Source organism: Leptinotarsa decemlineata, unplaced genomic scaffold (assembly GCF_025532065.1).
Source record: "Leptinotarsa decemlineata unplaced genomic scaffold, Ldec_3_MD MMD2_tig00001719_RagTag_RagTag, whole genome shotgun sequence".
NCBI classification, from domain to species: domain Eukaryota; kingdom Metazoa; phylum Arthropoda; class Insecta; order Coleoptera; family Chrysomelidae; genus Leptinotarsa; species Leptinotarsa decemlineata.
The window spans coordinates 12814997-12834948 of record NW_027412569.1 but is presented as its reverse complement, the minus strand read 5'-3'; the positions used below and the strand labels follow the sequence as shown (position 1 = coordinate 12834948).

The 19952-nt window shown below is 34.4% G+C and overlaps 1 protein-coding gene across 2 annotated transcripts in view; it reads left to right on the top strand.

The window, feature by feature from the left end:
• The window catches only part of LOC111507709 (homeobox protein caupolican), a 114583-nt gene extending 95285 nt beyond the window's left edge, over positions 1–19298 (top strand). For both annotated transcript variants that reach the window (XM_074176534.1, XM_074176535.1), the window contains 4 exons: positions 4110–4423; positions 9325–9910; positions 13164–13240; positions 18741–19298. In XM_074176534.1, coding sequence (XP_074032635.1) covers positions 4110–4423; positions 9325–9910; positions 13164–13203 — 940 coding nt within the window. In that variant the 3' untranslated portion in view covers positions 13204–13240; positions 18741–19298. The remainder of the gene's footprint in view (positions 1–4109; positions 4424–9324; positions 9911–13163; positions 13241–18740) is intronic.
• The last annotated feature ends 654 nt before the right edge of the window (positions 19299–19952 follow it).

The following is a 19952-nucleotide window of genomic DNA, read 5'->3' as shown; positions in this document are numbered from 1 at the left end:
GAGTATACGGAACAGCCCAGTTGACGATATTCTGAACGAAACCTCATTAGGTGTTTTCAACAGTTATTTGAGAGGTCATTTAGTTTAACACTTGGCAGCTGATGTTGGGATATTCAAATAAAAATAACGTGCTGCCGTATAATCGTATCTATTTCGCTCTTTGTAACAAACTCAGTTCTGAACTACTTTTTTTCTTCTGGTTCTGTTTGACAGCTTTATTCTTCTCACCTACATAATATAATTATCCTTTTCCGGGACTAAAAAACGTCCTTTTATTCACCAAACAGCACAGTCATCAAATATCGCTCCAATTCGAAGCTACCGAGGGAAATTTTATTTTTTTTCGACGAACTGACATTGGTGACCGCCTTTCCCGTGTCTATCGACAAAAAGTAGCCAGTTTAATAGGGGTGAAACCACTCCAGTCGTAATCAAATCCCAGTGTTGGGGGAGAATCGAGGGTGTGCGACTCTATACATCAGTCTGACAGCTTTCCACAAAGAAATCCGCTATTAAATCATTTTCTTCGGAAAGGAAAGTGTTGATTAATTTCGGGGGTAAATATACAGCGTGTTGATTTGTTGATTGTTTAGTTTGAATGTAATGAACATGAGAAATGAGTTCTTTTTTCAAAAAAATAGAGTATGTCATTTGTCATTATTTAAAAACTCTGGGACATGTTAGACAACTGTTTATGAAAATATAAAATGACGGTCTAACTTCAGACGAAATTTTCACAAAATTTTAATACTATATTGGGACAAACTGGGAGAACCGTCTTCAGAAGAATAAAAGAGCATGAGGTAGCGCAAAAACACAATTTCAAAATGATACAATAAAGTTTGTAATAGATAGGTTCGAAACATAATTTTTTGGAATGTTGGGAAATCGATACACTTCAGAATTTGAAAAATCTGATCACAGACCATTTATAACTGAATTATTTTTTTCTGTTATATGATGAGTACTCTGCTGGCTGACACGTTTATGATTATCCATAATAATCGGTTCATAATTACCTTCTGTTGATACCTAAATGATATTTGAATACAAATAACTCACTTAGGAAAGTTTTGTTGAATTTATAATACCTCTCTGTCAAATATGTCTTCTGATGAAATTATTTGCTCAAATCAGTGGAACGAGAACCCATAAAGTTCTATTCACATGCCCATTCAAATGAGATTGGTATGAATGGTCGAAATTATCAGGTACTTATGGAAATTATTATGTTGCCATTTTGCAAACCATGGCTTTATGTATTGGCAACACAATTATCTTGGAAAACTTTTGGAAAACTTGGAAACATATGTTTCCACAGTAACATTCCAGGCAAACTAGTGATTTGCCACGGCCTTTGTATTTCATTCAATTTGAAGGCTGTTCAATAATAGAGTAAGAAAAAACCATGAATAACAATGATAGCGAAGTTTTCATTTCAACAAATATTTTGTAATATGTCAGCTTCAATATTTATTGGACATTGATTATTGACATAATATTCACGGAAGCATTTGGCAGGTTTTTGAATGAATTTTTGTTTACTGATATATTCAAACTATGCGTGAATTGAAAATACGGCGTCCCATTGTAAGTGTAGATTTATTCAAATCCGTTTTTCTCAGGAAACATAATTCCCACAACTGTAGTTTTCACAATCTAACAATTGAAACAATTTAGAAATATCTACATGCACGAAAAATATAAACGCCGCACTCCTTGTATAAGGAACCGATCCTATCCGAAAAAATCTTACCCTTAATGTAAATATTATGTCACTCGCATAACTTTCCGAATACATTATTCAAAAATTACGTGATACAATGTATTAGAATCGAAAAAACACTTACAAAACACCGAACTAGGGAAACACATAAATATAACCTCATTTTCATAAAAGACACGATTACGGCCGTTATACCCGAAATTTACGATCACGAATTTGGTGCTGGGTACGACCTGACTGCAAGACTTTAAAACGCGACTGGGAAATCAACGGCACCTTGGAATTTATGAAAGACAAAAGCACGCTGGGGATGCCATCATACATCATCTAGGAAATTACGGCATTCGAAAAATCTATTGTTTGGAACAAACTCCACGAAACTAACAAATTTTAATACAACTTCCATGAATACTAAGGTTAGGTCAGAAGTGAGTGGGTCTTTTCGAACCTCCACCGCAACCCGCAAGGGTTTATTGTGGCTCACACCTATTCACACTCGACCAAATCAACCCAGCTTCTTAACGAAGCCGATTAGTATTATGCTGAGTGGTTTTTCAGCTCAGATGGTAAGAGTACGGCTCTACCGAACTCTAAAAATCTGATTCGGACCCCAGCGGGGCAGGCACAAAGTATGTGCTCTGCTGTTTCATCATTTTACAAAAAGAGACGACACACACTGTCTTCCGACAGTCCGAGTTTCTTCATATGATGATATAAAATGTGAATCATCACGTGCAGGGACTGAAACCAGTGACATTCCTATTCCTCAATGTGTTGTATGTCTTGAAACACTATCGAAACAATCCATGAAGCCTTCTTTACTGATGCGACACCAAAATACTAAGCACCCTGATTTGATTGGCAAGCCCATTGCATTTTTTAACAGAAAATTGAATTTTTTAAAGAAAGAAACATAATGTTTGACGAAGTTCGTCAATACTGATACTAACTTGATAAATGCGTCATACCTTGCTAGGTTATTTAAATACTAAAAAAAAAGAATGAAATAATGCATTCAGCATTTAAAGAGATTCGTTTCTATTTCACCATTTGGCAACATCGGTTATAACTAATAAAGGACAATGAATCTGTTACCTGTATGAGACAAACAAAGATGACATTTCATAGGCGTGATGTTCTGTTTACTTATGTTCCGAGTTCCGAGACATTCTGTGACATATCACATTTTGTGCACCTAACCTATCTTCCTCTATATGAATAAATAACAAAACAACTGTTGTTTATGTGGCTTGTGTAGGTGGTTTCGAACTACAATTTATATTTTGCCTTAATTGTTGTATAGAATTTTACAGCACCAAAAAGAAATGATCACTGAAACTGTGCAGTGCGATGTTGTGGCATAGTTAATTTGTTTTTATGTCTAATGTTTCTTGAGTGAATATTTTCACGCAGAATCATCTGGATACATCTGATAACACAGTACAAAGTGAGTAGGTACACACCTGTTCATTTTCAGTATATTTTTGTTGTCTAGATTATGTACAAAAAATACGTGAAAAAAATTCTAATGTTGAAATGAAACTTCTTGCAAATCTAACCTGGCTGATAGCTATGCAATACTTTGAATGTATAGTATGTTTCAAGGATATTGAGAAGATGAAACCTTATAATTCAGATTTTATAAACATTATATTGAATCATTTGCAACTGAAGAAAATAATTGGAACCTCAACAGATTGAAATTCAACACGAAATCAATTGTTTTCAATAATTTCCTTATAATGACACAATGTGAATTCAAATTGTTAACTTGCCTGCGAAAGCTCGTCATTTTGTCTATAGATAATACTTAGTAATTATTCTAAGTTTGATTACCTGTTAAGATCAAATTAATCAGAGGCAAGTTATACAAATCAATTCAATCATCAATTAGATCTAAGGAATTTTTGAATTCATCAACTCCTATACTTGTTAGTGGATCGGAGGAAAAATGGTATTCTTTCGAATAAAGAGGAGATAGCTTCAGTATGGCCAAGAAACTTTGTGCTGGAGTTTTGAATTCATGATTGAATTCATTTTCCTCTGTAAGAAAGTATCATAGGATGACTTCATTTGTCCATTCTGGAAACTGTCTCTTATGCAGGCTTCAGTTCTTTCAGCGATCTATATGATCCAAACGACATTTTTTAGCTTTCCGATCGATCTGATATAAGAATCTTGTCTTTGTTATGCTCAAATTTTGTTAACTATTTATCCTAAATCTCACAATAAACTCTTGGTCAACACCAAGTTTGATTTGATCACAAACATGTTCATCTAGAAGCTCATAACTGCCTAGAAAACACAATTATCTGCTCTGATAACATTTTTGACAACTCCAGTAGGCATTGCTAGTAGTATCATCTCCCATTCGTCTTTCCAGGTATGGCGCAGGGTACGATCTCGCAGCCCGACGCAAAAACGCGACGAGGGAATCAACGGCCACCTTGAAAGCGTGGCTGAACGAACACAAGAAAAACCCCTACCCCACCAAAGGAGAGAAAATCATGTTGGCCATCATCACCAAGATGACGTTGACGCAAGTGTCAACGTGGTTCGCCAATGCGAGGCGAAGGCTCAAAAAAGAGAACAAAATGACTTGGGAGCCCAAGAACAAAACCGATGATGATGACGACGCTTTGATATCTGACAGCGACGACAAAGATAAAGACGATGACGACAAGAGGGATGAAACAGGTGAGTGAAAGAGATATGATGCTATGAATAATGGGTAAAGAGATGGTTGAAGGGGAAAGTCCATTTTATAATCAGAAAAAAATTCACTACAAAGTAATTTCTGCAACCTGACTTTGAAATGACTCTAAATCAGGAGGGGTATGCTTTTTCATTCAAATTAAAATTTGTGAAATAATGAGAACAGAACAAACAGACGAAAAAAGTAAGACACAAAACTATTTCCAAATCTTTCCAATCAAACTACATGTTGTTGATGTACAGCTCATCAAATTCAGTCCAAAATAAGTTGGTAATGATTGACCTATAGACAGATAGATAGATAGATAGACATTTATTGTTCATACACCAATTTACATAGGATTGATAAGTCAAATACAGAACAATGTTAAAATAATAAAGCAATAAAACACATTTTCAAATCAAGAAACACTGAAAGTAAAAAAATGCCCTAGACAACAGATTACATTTCAATTTTGTTTTGAATCTGAACAGGTTTAGATGATTCTTCAAGTCATCATGTAGCATGTTAAAAAAGTTTGCCGCAGCATATTTTGGGGATTTTTTATAAGTCGAGTAGTTGACAATTCCCAATCTGAATTGGTTTCTTTGACGGGTTGTGTAGTGGCTGACATCCGCATTTGTGATAAAATGGTTTTTAAGAATGTAGACAAATATTGATAATTCATACAGATAGTTACTCGTGAATGTTAATATTCCCTTTTCTTTGAAACCACCTCTACAAGATTCTCGAAAACCCAAGTGGAATATAAATCGTATGATTCTTTTCTGTGCTATGAAGACTCTGCTGCTGTCAGTAGCGGGACCATATTGAGACTAATAGAAGAATAAACCTACCGATGCATAGTAAACGCTCATGAGACCTTCTTCATTTAAGCAACCCTTTAAATTTTTCAACGCAAAGAAGTACTTTTTCAAGGTGAAACATAGTGATTCAATGCATTTGTCCCATTTGAGGTTTTCGTTGACGATTGTACCCAAAAACTTGAAGCTACTTTGAAATGTGATTGATGAACTGTTTATATCCAGGTTTTCATCGATGGCTCTGCCCGTAGTCGATATATGGAATTGAATAGCAACAGTCTCCGACTAGTTTATTATTGAATTGTTTTTCTGTCAAAACTGGTCGAATTGAGTTATTACGTTTTTTGTTTTAGCTACCAGTTCACCTCTGTTAGGGCCAGATATCAAAATTGAGGAAACATCTGCGAACATGTAAATCTTTCCATCTTTCACATGTTCGGAAAGATCATTCATGAATAACAAAAAAATCAGTGCTCGCCGTTGACAGTGACTGAGGCTAAGTCCCTTTCGGAAGATCCTCCTTCGTATAGAAAACATAAATAAGGGAAGAAATTCCAAAAATCCACTGCTTTCAAACCCGAAAAGCAATAACACTGATGAATAACAACTTGAAAATTTCACTTTCATCATATTTCTCCCGAACCTCCAGAATTTATAACGACCTGGTATCTTAATTCTTCTTCCACATTTTTTTTAAATTGCATTTTTTTCAATTTCCTTCTACTGTGAATTGTTACTTTCTTTCTCAACTTTTTCATTCTGGAGTAGGTGCTGTGTCTGTTGGTTTCCATCAACTAAACTTCTTCGAGCTCGTTGAAGACTTCATCTGAAAAGCTTCTAAAAGTGTTTGTTTTGTAAGAGTCTGGGTTCGGGGTAGCGAAAGCAAGTATAAAGACATCCATAAATTCATGGATGCAAGCTCATCAAAGAGATCAAGCTAGGCAATGAGCTCTAACAACCAAGGAGCATCACATTAGATCAGAAAAAGTCGCTGTGAATCAGGTCATGGGCCAGCTCCCCCGAAAATCTAATCTAGGAGTCCGGTATCTGATATCGGATTGATATATGAAACAATGTTAGAAACACTTACAAATGTGAACCACTTATTTTGTTGCTAATGAATATGAAACCTTACTTTTATATTTACAAAAACTTACAAAAACTAACTTTATTGAATTGCTAGTACTGGGAATTTTGAAGACAAATTCTATGCGACTGAGAAAACACGAGAATTTTCGAATTGTCGGTTGTAATAACAAAATCCCGAAGAAAAACTATCGACTAGCAAGTCCCTCCATTATGTTCAACTATCCATTTGTAAAAATGGGTCAGAAAACCTGTGATAATGTAATCAGTTGCAACTGACAGTTGTAACCCACAAATGACTGGCTTTGAAATTAAATATGTAAGTACATCGAGTCCTGGACTCGTTTACAAGATTACTTTGAATTCCAACTATTGTCACGCTAAGTTTCATATGTCTGTAATCCGTCTCATGCAGATGATACCTTACAAATATTTTGATTGGATTCCACTGCCGCGGGAGTTGATTTATAAATTTATTATTGTGCACATGTTGGAAGTCAACCTATTTCTAGAGAATTTTCTCCCACTAGATTTTATTGTTTGGAAGTATGTTGGCCATAAATTTCTGAGACTACCATTTGAATTGATTAATTTGACAAGTAGAATATCCAGCTCGATATATTACCCAGTTAATTGTTTACAAGTATTTTTATTTTCAGGAATTCACGATTGATTGCTTGACAAAGAAGTATTTTTGATTTAAACATACATTTCAGTGATTGTAACTGGTCAAAAAGTCTGTAAAATATGATTTCATTATCAAGTTTTTGGTATTTTAAATTATTGCTGGATTCTTTTTCGAAAATATCACTACCGATGCTTCAAACATTTTTTCTTAATTTTTTTTTATATATCGATGTTTATTTCATATTCATAAATCCAACTCTAGACAAGATTTTTGTTTGAAGGTGGTTAACAATGTTTCGTGGTGTATTTCATCAGTTAGGACTTCCATTTACTGATATAATATAAATTGATTTGAAATCCCTGAAAAAAATAAAAAGATCAACCGAAAATAACAATTTTATAAAAACAAAACACTGAAATTACAAGGAAATAACATACAAGCCACAACCAGAAATAAATTGAAATAATAATAAAAGCTGAAAATTTAAAATTATTTACAAAAATGAAAAATAAAAATGAAAATTAAAAGATTCCAAACCAAGTTACGTTACGTCTATAAGTGATGCAATTTGGTTTGGAATTTTTCAATTTTCATTTTTATTTTTCATTTTTGTTAATAATTTTTAATTTTCAGATTCTGATAATATTTCAATTTTTTATTTTCTGGTTGTAGCTTGTAAGTTATTTCCTTATAATTTCAGGTTATTGTTTTGATGAAATTATCATTTTCGGTTAATCTTTTTATTTTTTTTCAGGAATTTCAAATCAATTTATATTATAGTAGACAATGAAAGTCCGAACTGATGAAATACATCTTGACGAAATTACATACACAAATCATCTGTCTCTTTTCATAATTTCTCACATAGTTATGAATGAATTGTTTCTACATGTGACCAATATCAAATCAAATTTTAAGCTCTAGACGATTTTGGTGCTTTTTATGGTTTTTGGAGAAATTCATACAAACTCAAAATAGTGAAGTGAAATATTTCATATTTCTTTCGTTTTGAGGTTTTTTCAGAAGTAGCATAGTCGTAAACTTTGAATAATTATGAGAAATGAAGATATAGTTTGATTATAACATGAGAAAACCTCTCAAAACTATTCATTTGTCACTGATTCATTTTGTGAAACATACATTTTTCATTGATATTGAATAATAATGCAAAATATTTGTATAATATGAGGTTATTATGTGTTTTATCGTTCTGAAATCATAATATATATGAATTAATATACTGAGCTTGTGCTTGATTTCATATTTGCCTTTGCATCTCACTAAATGAAATTTTGGAAAGCTAAATTTAGCTGCATTTTTGACAGCAACATTTTTGTCTATTGGAAAAATAGAAAGATATGTAAACAGTTCATTTGAGAAATTGTGTCTCAAAGAACAACATATTTTTTTCATTTTTGGAGACTCTATGTAAAAATCATAAGAAAACCCTTCTCTTCCAAACACCAGCCGTTACTTCTGTTATTTTGTTTGGATAAAATCGAGTTAAACGGCAATAAACATCAAGTCAATCGACTATAAAATAAGAGACTGCTTTCTCCTAATGCTCTCTGATCCGATCTGCTATTCCCCTCTGAAAATGCTTCCAACATCCACCCCTATTATGAACCTTAATTACGTCATAGGGATACGCTCTTTGATTTCCATTATCCTCAATTTACCCCAACGGAATGGAGACCGGAAAGGAAACCCTGAACGTTTATAATTGTCCTTGAATAAAAAAGGAGACGTCTTCAGACATGCAGACTTAACGGTATATGTGGTTCTCTGTGAAATTTGCTCATCGCTAATTTTTGCATGTCCAATAATAGCCACGGATGTTATTAAAAATAAAACCAAATACTTGTCAACATGTCTGTCAGTCTCATAAACAACTTGAATGATTATTCCTGTATGTAATCAACATTTTAAATACTTTGGAGTTGTTTTTGACGTTTTACTTGTAATTATGCCAATTATTCTAGATAAAAGTGACTGTTTTGAAAATATTATGTTACTTTTGAACAGTTCCTATACAGTTATTTTTCCTTGAAAGCCGAAAACTTTGCATATTCAATACACTGCAACCAATTAAAATACAGGAGAATAGGTAATTTTTACAAAACAGCTTTTCGTCATTCTGCTTCACAACTGATTAATGAAAGATGGGAGTCTTTCAAAGAAAAAAAATTAGTATGGCCAATAAAACCCCTTCAAAGATATCTTCATCAAGATAACCCATCTTCAATGTCCATCAACTCAAGTGTGATACTTGTTTGCTGGATGTAATGCTCTCAAATTCAGAAAATCAATATCTTTCTACCAATTACCACAAATTAACTCAGTGTCCCTTTTTCTTTCTTTCCAGACATCCACGGCCGTATAAAATCGGAACGGAACGGTAAGGACCTAGACGACGATGATATGACCGACGAGGACCGAAAGGACGACATTCTGGGAGGCAACATGCACCACATCCTTGGCAACGGTTTCGGCCTGAAGTCCGAAGTGAAATCTTCAGACTGCGGGATTCCGCTGCCCCCATCCAAACCCAAGATCTGGTCCCTGGCGGATACCGCTGCTTGCAAGACCCCTCCACCCCCTCCGTCCTCCCAGCAGCAATGGTTGGGGGGAAATGGATTCGCCCTCCCCAGTTCCCGATACAGCGGGAGTGGATTCCTTCCCAGCCACTGTCAGCAGGGGTTTCCCGATGTTCAGACTGATACGCCCCCACAGACCCCCCCGAATATGAAGCTCCCCAGTGTGGCTGGTAACCTGATCCCTGGACAAGGACCCTGCATAGGGTCTTCTTCGGGAAATGGTGGTTATGGACAGGCTGGGTTTTTGGGGGGATTCGGAAGGATTCAGTCACCGCAGAGAATACAAGGTCAACAGTCGAGTCAGATGCCCGCCCCCACGCAAGACAACGCCGCCTTCAAGCCTTTTTATAAAAGGTGAGTACGCTGACAATTATTGGAAAAAGTCTTTCAGAGTCGAGACTTCTGTCAGAAAGCTGTGTGGTGGGACAATTCAATTGTCTTCCTCATAATTGAAACATGAGGCTATATTTTTCCATATCAAGTCGAATATAATGAAGTTCCCATTCCAGAAACTTCATTTATAAGTTTGATTGACGATTTGTCAACCAACTGCCGATCACGAGCGGCAGAATTTCGACATTAAAAACATTTTTAACAAAGGGAAAATATTCTATACCATACTGATTTTTTAGCAATTCAAAAAATGATCCGAGAATGAAATGTCTTTTTTGAAGACCAAAAGACCATAAATATTTGAAGAGAAAGGAAAATTCCTATGTTTTTCACCACTTTTTTTTGTATGAAACGTTGGCAGTAACGTTACCTTGAATATTTCGCTTTCATAAATAACAATCAAAAGTTTTCATGGCTTGTAGGTAGATGAACTAATATTATCAAGCATAAGCTAACTGTAGTTGCTCCTAAGTAGTGAGAGTTATGGGAAAATTTCCTTAAAGCAGATTCCTACCATCTCATTTCATGATATGAGTGACTCGAAAAAATTATGTGCCAAATTTCTGGAAATATCCAAGAAAAAAATCGTAATGATGGAAAAACGTCACCCCGAAGATGACGCAGTGATGATCAATATAAAAAAACCACATCATTGATTTCTTTGGAAAGATTAAAAAAATTGACTTGCTCGAGTATGAGGAGCTACGAGAAAAACTTCCACAAACTCAAATATGGTATCATTCTGGAAGTAACTCCACCTTATACTTCTAATTGGAGCGAGGGCATGCAAAACTGTTCATCAGACGAAGTCTATTTTGAATTAACATCAATGGCAGATCACATACACATTGTAAAAACCCATATAAACTTTTCCCAGTCCATGGACGGAAAAATGACATTCACATCTGTCAAATGCTTTGGTTTGGCTACCTAGCGAAGATGTTAACTGAAGCGATCACTTCTAGGAAATCTTTGCTGTAATGGATGAAACTTTTGCTACTTGGAAGCAGTTTTTTGACAGTTCTTCGACAGTCCTTCGACAGTTTTTTGACAGTCTTTTGACAGTCCTTCGAACGTTTTTTGACAGTCTTTTGACAGTTCTTTGACAGTCCTCTGACAGATGTAGGCTACAGTTGAAAAACGATGAGACATTTTAAATGATTTGAAAAAGATGCAAACTTTTTGTGGAATATTGACAGATGATTTTTCCTTCTGGAACTCTTCTAGAAACTCTGTGCTGTAACGCATTAAACTTTTGCTACTTGGAAACCATTAGAATTGTCCATTTCTGTCAGTTCTCTGAAAAAAATATTACAGCTTCATAAGCTTCTATCTCTTCATACTACCCACTCAAACGATCGTGTTCCTCCACATGAATGTTTAGGAACACAATAAAAATTGAGCAATGAACAGAAACATGAGCAAGATAAGTGAATTCAGTCAAAGGTGGATTTTTCTGGATGGTGGAACTGGGAAAAAATATTGTTTGGCTCGCCTGTAAACAAGAATGAAATCATTTAGGAACGCATGCCTTTTTTCTAAGGTGACTGCTAAGTCAGGTACTTTCATTTGTATTCCTTAGGAAGGTGGGAATCTAGTGAAGTGAGAGTTTGCTACTTTTGCAACTATCACAGTTCACACGTCCGTTTGCATACAATTGATATGTCATGTAGTTCATCTTCCAAGGGATAAATAAATGTGTTATTCACAGAACGAATACGCTCTTGAGTAATATAATAATAATGTCCCTGAGGCGGCTCCTTGTGGAATAAAGTAGCAATAAGTACACTCATTCAATACAAACCTGTCCCATTAGGAACCACTTAGGAATTTTTGCGTTTCCAAAGAATTTTAATAAGTATGTCACTAGCGCACCCAATCTCTTTGATTGAAAATTATTGTTTCCTAGTTGACAGTACTCATTAGTCCGGCTTAATTTACTTCTGGTCCAATTAGGTAGTACGAAACTTTTCTTCCATTATGTGAACAAATTGCCGAAAGAATTCGATAAATTTCCTCATCGTTTCGTAAGTTTTCGAAATACCTATTTAGTCCATAAAGAATTGCCGGAGCATGTTTTATTCATACTCCTAAAAGCTGGCCGAGATCGATTTAGATAAAAGTGGATTTACATATTCATATCGACACTTGACAGCATATTTTTCACTATGGCGACTCGCACAAGCATACTTGCCAAAGATCTTATCAGAGCTGAATTTTTCGGTTTTATTCCAATTATTGTAGGTATTGAATTTCGGAATCCACGTCGTATTCGACTTCATGTTTTATGGAGGGAGTCCTTGTTGAACGAGGCTTCATAAAGGTCGCAAAGTTTGATTTGTGTCGTTCTCTAAAATATATCCCTAATCATTTTGGTCATGGTGAAATTGTGACTGATTCATGTGACAGTTGAAAATTCCAATGGGAAGAATCGTTTTCTAATTCGAACAAAAACTGGCTCTCTCAGCTATCCAACATAGTAGCAGTTAGTGAGTGACAGACAAATAGAAAAAACTTCTTTCCTATTACCACGACCGATATTGAATGCCAATAGGTATTTGAGCAAGGATGATATATTTGCAAATGCTTGTATTTTTTGCAGGATGTTTCTAAAATACGTTTGGAGTATTTCTTTCTCATGATTTCAAATTATGTTACACAAAAATATCATTTGAAATATCTGGTACCACACAAAATTTTAGAATCCCAGACATTTCGTAGAAACAAACTAGAATATTTGGGCCCTCAGTAAACAGAGATGGGATTGGAGGACAAACTTAATATTTCGGCAGATGATTGTGCTAAAATTCGCAGGTTGGAAAGCAAGACCTCGTTGATCCCCATAGCCATTTGAGGGTTTGAGAAAAACATTTTCGACTGTCCATTCCTTGTTCGACTTGACTGATTTACATACATTGACAATTTTTTTGTTAGCCATTTTCACATATTCCTTGGTTCCCTTAGCTCAACATATACCATGAAGTTCAATAGATATTTGAAAACAATATTTGACATTGAAGTAAATAATCCATACCAACTCTCACAAGTGCCATTTTTGTGGCGATATTCCTTAATTACCGAAACCATCTCGTCTTGTTCACCCCACGCAAAAACCTCCTTCTGACAGGAAATACTCGACCATTTAGAATCTTCCCACAATTAAATTGGACCACCTTATCTGCTCAGTATTCTAATTGATTTTTTTTGTTTTCAGCTCCCAAAGCATGAACGGAGGGTTTGTGTCGCCGGTTTGAGCCGCTCCCTGTTGAACGTCGTCGACTCCTGAGCTAGGTGAGTGTTCGTTCAGCGTTGCCACATTTCACGGTTTTCTTGAGAAATGCTCCGAAATCAGTTTAATTCATTTCATCAACGAAATTCACACGAAAATGCGGGAAATTATATTCTCTGGAAATTATATCAGTACAGTCAAACATTATATTTCAGCAATAATAATAATAAATATGAAAATTGTACTGATCTGAAATATAAAACAGGTTAGAATACAAATATTCCAAACTTTATGTGCAAATCCTATCCTCTTATGGATACTGTAATTTATTTCTATTATTCCAATTGAGATTCATTATTTCTCGATAATGTTGACAGTTATTAAACCAATAGAATTGGATAACTGAAGTTTATTTTCAAAATTTTGTTTTTCCTAAACGAAAATTAATATTTGGCAACCGTGGAACGTTGAACTGGTTGGAAACGTATTTATCAGTCAATCTGAAATTCATGTTGAATATTTTCAAAAACTGTTTTTGTACCTTTTTGGGACTTGAATCTGGGTAAAAACTAAGTTGATAATATTCATAAATACTTTTTATTTCACTATTCAACTCAGTTTTTTTCGATATAAGTTTTACTAAACATTTTTTTTTCTTTTGGGGTTTTTGGAATCTTCCTATGAGAACATGCAACTTTTTTGTTGATGCAAGTTCCCAGAAAAGTAGGTGTACATTTCCGATGGAATAAATCGATCTGAAATGAAGATTTTGTCGTCAACATTTTTTTTTAATTCAAAAGATGATCATTTTCAACAATATTTATCGAATTCAAAAATTCATTATTTCTAATTATATGTCTCACATATTATTATTTTCTCCATTGTTTTACCTGAATGTGTATTATAAGCTATTTTCCACTGATGGATCTATCAAAAAACTTCTAGTTCATCATATTTCTCCAGAACCATGAATTACATGCGATCTATCAGAGATGCATTCTTTTCGTGATCATGATAACATATACTTGATCTTCAAAATAATCAAATACTTCATTTAGATTACCAATTCATTGAAAAGGGGACCAAATCTAAAAACGGAACGAAATGTTAACATAATTTTTAATAAATCTACGATGCATAGTATAAGGATTGACTCAATCGGTTGAAATTTAAATAAAAGCAAATATAACGTCGATATTAAACATAGTTTTCATATTCTCTTGAACCTGGTATCCAAATTTCATTGAACACTGCATAGGGCTGATTTTCAGAAAGTAATTGTTTAGTGTAATACACTGACTAACTATATAATCGGTTTCTATCTAAAAAATCTCAGAAAGGATTTTGGACATCCCGAGGGACTTTCTTGCCAATGGTTAGGTTAGGATCAAAGTGAGTAGGTAGGTCTGTTCAACTTTCCGTTACAACTGGCTAGGGTTATGCCCTTAATGACAATCTAGAAGCAGTCATCAACAAATTTTTTCTAAAGGTGAGGAAAAACCCATTTCAACAGTTAGATGACATATTCTGCAGATTTTATGGAGATTCGGTTCGATAACAACTTTCCACAGCGATGAATAAGGAAAAATTGGGATATTTTTCTCTACATCCGTTTGGTATTAATTCATCATTCAAACAGTATAAGCCTTCTTTCTTCAATCATTTAGGAAAACACAATTTCACCAAGTTCCATTGTTTTCCGAATTTTATTCTTTCTCTGTAAAGACATAACCTCTGAACTCCGATAAATAACAGATTTGGCAACGCTGTCCTCGTCTCGTTGCCCACGCTCGGGTGTAGTGAATGAAGAATGCCCTGCAGTCACTATCGCCACCTCTGTGACATTGACAAATGAAGCGAGATACTGATCAGTGAATGTCCCTCGTGCGGTCCTGGCTCCATAGCCTGCTCACTAAGTCAGCGGTGTACCCGTATACCTGTCTCCCGCAGTAATTATGGTCACTAAATGATCCTTGTGTCTCCAATTGAATCGAAGTTTTTTGGAGTGGCTTAATAACGCTTACAGCACAGCTTGCTGGGCGCAGTCGGGACTGTTTTCACGTTACTGCATGCAGTTAGCTTGGATAATAATATTTGGTTTCATATTTTGTGAATGCCAAACTGAAGGCCACCTCTAAGTTGCACCGAAATGAGTTTCCTGGAAACTCGTCATTAAACTGACACAATTGAAGTTAATTTCAAACACAGCAGTATCATTTACATTCGGATTTTCACTGTATTGAATCAAGGGGGTGTGCAGGATGTCAGTTCTGCAGTTTATTGCTTTTGGATGACCTGGAATCATACAAAAGTAATTTAAGGGGACAGTCTAATCGGACTTGATAAACTGTTCTACCAGAGGAAAGTACAACTCAACTCTCTGATGTTATTATTTTAAACTTTTTGGGTCTCAAAGAAGTTGCATGTAGGACTTATTGTATCAAGGTATCGCTTTCCAATCATCAACTGGTATAAAGTGATTCATTGTGTAACAACAGTTGTACAACAAAGAAGAGTGCTGCAGACAATGCCATAAAGGTACAGTTCGTCATGTTTTATACACTGGACCATAGGAGGTTAGCAATTCTTTAACAATTGTGTCATTCAGAAATGGAGAAGAACGCCATTCGTCCTTGAGGCTGCTATACTTTCTAGAGACTTGAAGGAAATCTTCAGCAGAAGAGAAATATATCAGCTCTAGATCATCATGGGTCTAGTTTTACTCACAGATATTCTACCACATCCGTTAGAAAGAGCATTGAAGGCTTTAACCTCTTTATCTTGACCGCTACTATGGTCGATTTTTTTTTGGTAGTCCTACAGTTTGCCTTTCTTTCGGTCTTCAAGACTGTGGATTCTAGATTGAATTAGGTTAGGCCATAAGTGAGTGATCCTATTGGACCCTTCACCTCAACCCGTTTTTGGGCCGAAAAAATTTTTATTCACTTGTGTGTGAGATTGAATTCTACCAATCTTTCTGCACATAATTCAGTAGCATAGATTTCCGCTAGAAAAACAGTCTCATAGGCCCCTAGGCAGGTTGACATCTCTCTCCTGGAGCTGCAAATGAAAACACCTGCACCAGAACCTGAAGGTGTTTTTGATCGATCTGTGAACCAACAATTATCTGCTCATTAGCCTCCAATACATATGTACAATAAATAATTCCCAAACCTCGTATCTCACAAATTCATGGACACTCAATCGACTCAACATGCCAGTTGAGAATCCATTGTTTCAAATCGATAAACTTTCCACACACCCTTTCTACTCCGGTAGACATCTATCTGACCCATAATGGGCCTATGCTTTCTTCTCCCTCCCAGGCAGTTATCTCTCCTTCTCAATTAGTTTCATAACTGTTGCTGGTTAACCCGATCTGACATAATAACTTCTTCAATTGTTTTTGAAATTGCCTAACGGTGAAACGTCGAGATGGATGTTAGTTTCGGGCATTGTAATATTGATTGTGATTGGAATGGGTCGAGTTTTCTTGATATGATCATTTGTTTGTAGCTCAGTTGATTTTCAATTAAGTGAAGTGGATATTTATTTTGAATTAGAAAAATATTCAGTTGGAGAGATGTAAGAAGATAAGGGTAGACACAAAATTAGTTGTTGGATTGGTTACATCTAAACAACAGATGAGAAACTGCAGGAAACCGTTTATTGATATAACATTCGACTGTTGAAATGTTTAAATTGAGATACTTTGGGCTTATGTATAATGGCTGGCGACAAATATTTGGGTAGGAAATATGTAGCTATTTGTATGTTTTGTTTTGTATTGAAAATTGTTCAAGAATTTTGCATATTCGTTTATAGAGGGTTCAATAATATTCAGGTTCCCAATTTTTTGTTAGATCCATCATAAGGATTCATTTTCTGAAACCATGGTTTATGTTAACAATCTTTGAAATTGTTGTTGAATTGATATGATAATTTTATTGTCAATTATTGAAAAAAGAGAAAGCTTTTCATACTGATGTATTCAATTATATTTTAGGTCTGTATGATTATTTTTTAATGTACTGAAAGTTCAAGCAACTTTGCAATGTTGAGAATAGTTTATCTGGCATGTTTGTTCTCAGAAAACGATTTTGTTCTTATTATTTCACTAATGAACGTTCTTTCAATCAAAAATTTGTTCTAATGACAAATTTATCATCGTTCTTCTTTTAAATTTTGTTAAAATTCAGATGAAACTTCTGTTCTCAGGTAATTATTTCAAGAAAACTGCAGTAACTTTTGATTGTGATAAGTTGACAGTTCAAGATGTTGTAGTGAAATTAATTTTCATCAACAATGAATAAAAAATTGGGAATATATGTAATAAAAAAGATTTTAATGAATTTTATGTTGTGGTGGAAGTTCTCAGATCATTAACCTATTCTAACAGGTTATTGAATACTCCAAAATATAAGTAGAAACAATTCAAGCTGAATAGAAAACCAAGTTTTTCGAAGTTTCATTTCTTTATTATTGATTTGTGAAAAATGTGTGACGCTTTTTCATGAAATAACGTTTCAGGCAAATGACCTCCATAACTTACTGTCATATACGCACTTTCGTCGAATTTTTTTCTGCCATGCATAGAAAGATATCCAATGGTGTCAAACCATGGAATTTAAGGGGGCAATAGAAGATATATATGTCTAATTTTTGCAATATATTCATTTCAACAAGTACAGGTTCCCTAAAAATGTTGCCGAAACTGCTTGAAATTTCAAATGGATCATTAATTTTCTCAAGATTCAGAATAGAAAATGGTGAATTTTCTGATCTGCGACCATCGTTACTTCTATTAGTTCCAATTTTTCATGATTGTCAATATTTGATTTTCCAATACTTTTCAGGGATTGTTTCTATTAGTATTGTTGATCAATAGGTACAAATCTGAAGTACTTTATTATCATTACTGATAATTCATCATAACTGCATTGGATTTCATTATTATTAATAAACATTTTTTCTGAATACTCATAAGATAACCAATAGTGAAGATATCGTTGTAGAAAAATGATTTAAATTCAAGGTCAAATTGTGTTCAAATTCTGATATTTTGCGCAGATTAGATACTTGTTGCCACTGTTTGAAATTACGAAAAACCACTTTAGTTGATTGAATGTATAAAAAGTACATGCTTGTTCCTTATTATTCAATAATCGAATTATCGCACAAACCCAATTTGTAGCTATGAAAATGCAGTTTCATTGAATCTCACAGATTTTTGATTATTCTGTTCATGAAGTCAATATCACACCCATATTCTGAAGAAAGTTTGTTTACTGTTACCGCCAAACACGTTATTTTCCGAATATTATCCAAAAGTTAAAGCACTCCTATATAACTAACCCTAAACTGTCAGCTGCCAAGTTGCTATATCGGTTGGCAGTATTTAAATGAACAAATGGCGGCAAATTCAAATTCTGTGTGAAATTTGAGACTAGTTTCGGTCGCTGACAAAAAAAACTATTGTTATTTACTCCTACAATATTTTGATAGAACAAAGACATCAAAATGGAATAGAAGCAATACTGATTTCATATTTTTTTGTTTCAGACATGGCGAGTTTCCGAAGTCAACAAATTACGGGCAAAGTGCAAACGAAACAAGTATACAGTGAGTGATGAACACTTGAAGCAGTCTGTTGTACATTTGTGTAAATGCATTTATTTATATCTGTGATAAAGAACAAAAGGATTTTCTGGCAGTGGGACTTTGTTTCTGGTAGAACGAAAAATTTTTGGATCCGCAATCCGGAAATGATTTCTGGTTTCCGAATTGGGCGCATTCGGAAGTTACGAACCACCTTTTCTTAGAGGTAGTTTCTGGAACTAGAAATTACTCGCACCTCTGTTTGCAAATTGTTGTGTACCGTCACAAGTTAGTTGTATTTTCAGGTTTCACCTACTTTTATTGTTATGTTCTTTTTGAATAACTAGACAATTGTTGTGTATAAAGAGTACCATATCATGGATTTGTAAGATTCTATTATTAACTAACATATTTTGTTGGCGAGCTGCCTGAAGCTGTAAATTATTTTATCTGTTTGTAAATATATCAATGTATAGAAGAATATTATCATTATGATTGTCTTGATTAAAATATTAACAGAGACTATATTGAAAATTGTGTTTCATTTATATTCCTGGGCTGACACACTTCACAAATTTATATGAATTGAAAGAATGTTGATAGGTAAAAATATGAAAATTCAATCTGTGGATGGAAATTGTGGAAGATGCTCTTATATATTGACCATTGGACCATTATGAAATACACTTCAATATATATTCTATATAAAGTGGATGGTCCTTTTTGGGGCAAGATATTTATAGAAGGGCCATGAAAAATTCATCAAGATTTGAATATTAACCAATGAATTATCCAAATATATTCCAATAAACTTGTCAAAACAACAACAGGGTATGAAAAATAAGAAAGGAACATATTAAAAAAATTCTATTACAAACTATTTCTCGAATTCATCAGGAATGAAGGGATGTTACATGAACAAAAAATTCGTTGATGCACAAATTTTCTTTTTAATTCTGACAAAGCTCATTGTATAGAAAGAACAAATATCAAGTCTCTATATCGATTCTATGACTGATCTGAAACTAATTAAACTATCAGATTATCAATAACCGATATAAATGCACTTTATTCGTGGAAACAATTGATAACTTTAATTAAAAATGATGATTTTAAAATTTTTCGGAAAACCATATTTCAGTTATATCCTGACCTTTTCTTCAAATGAATTCATCA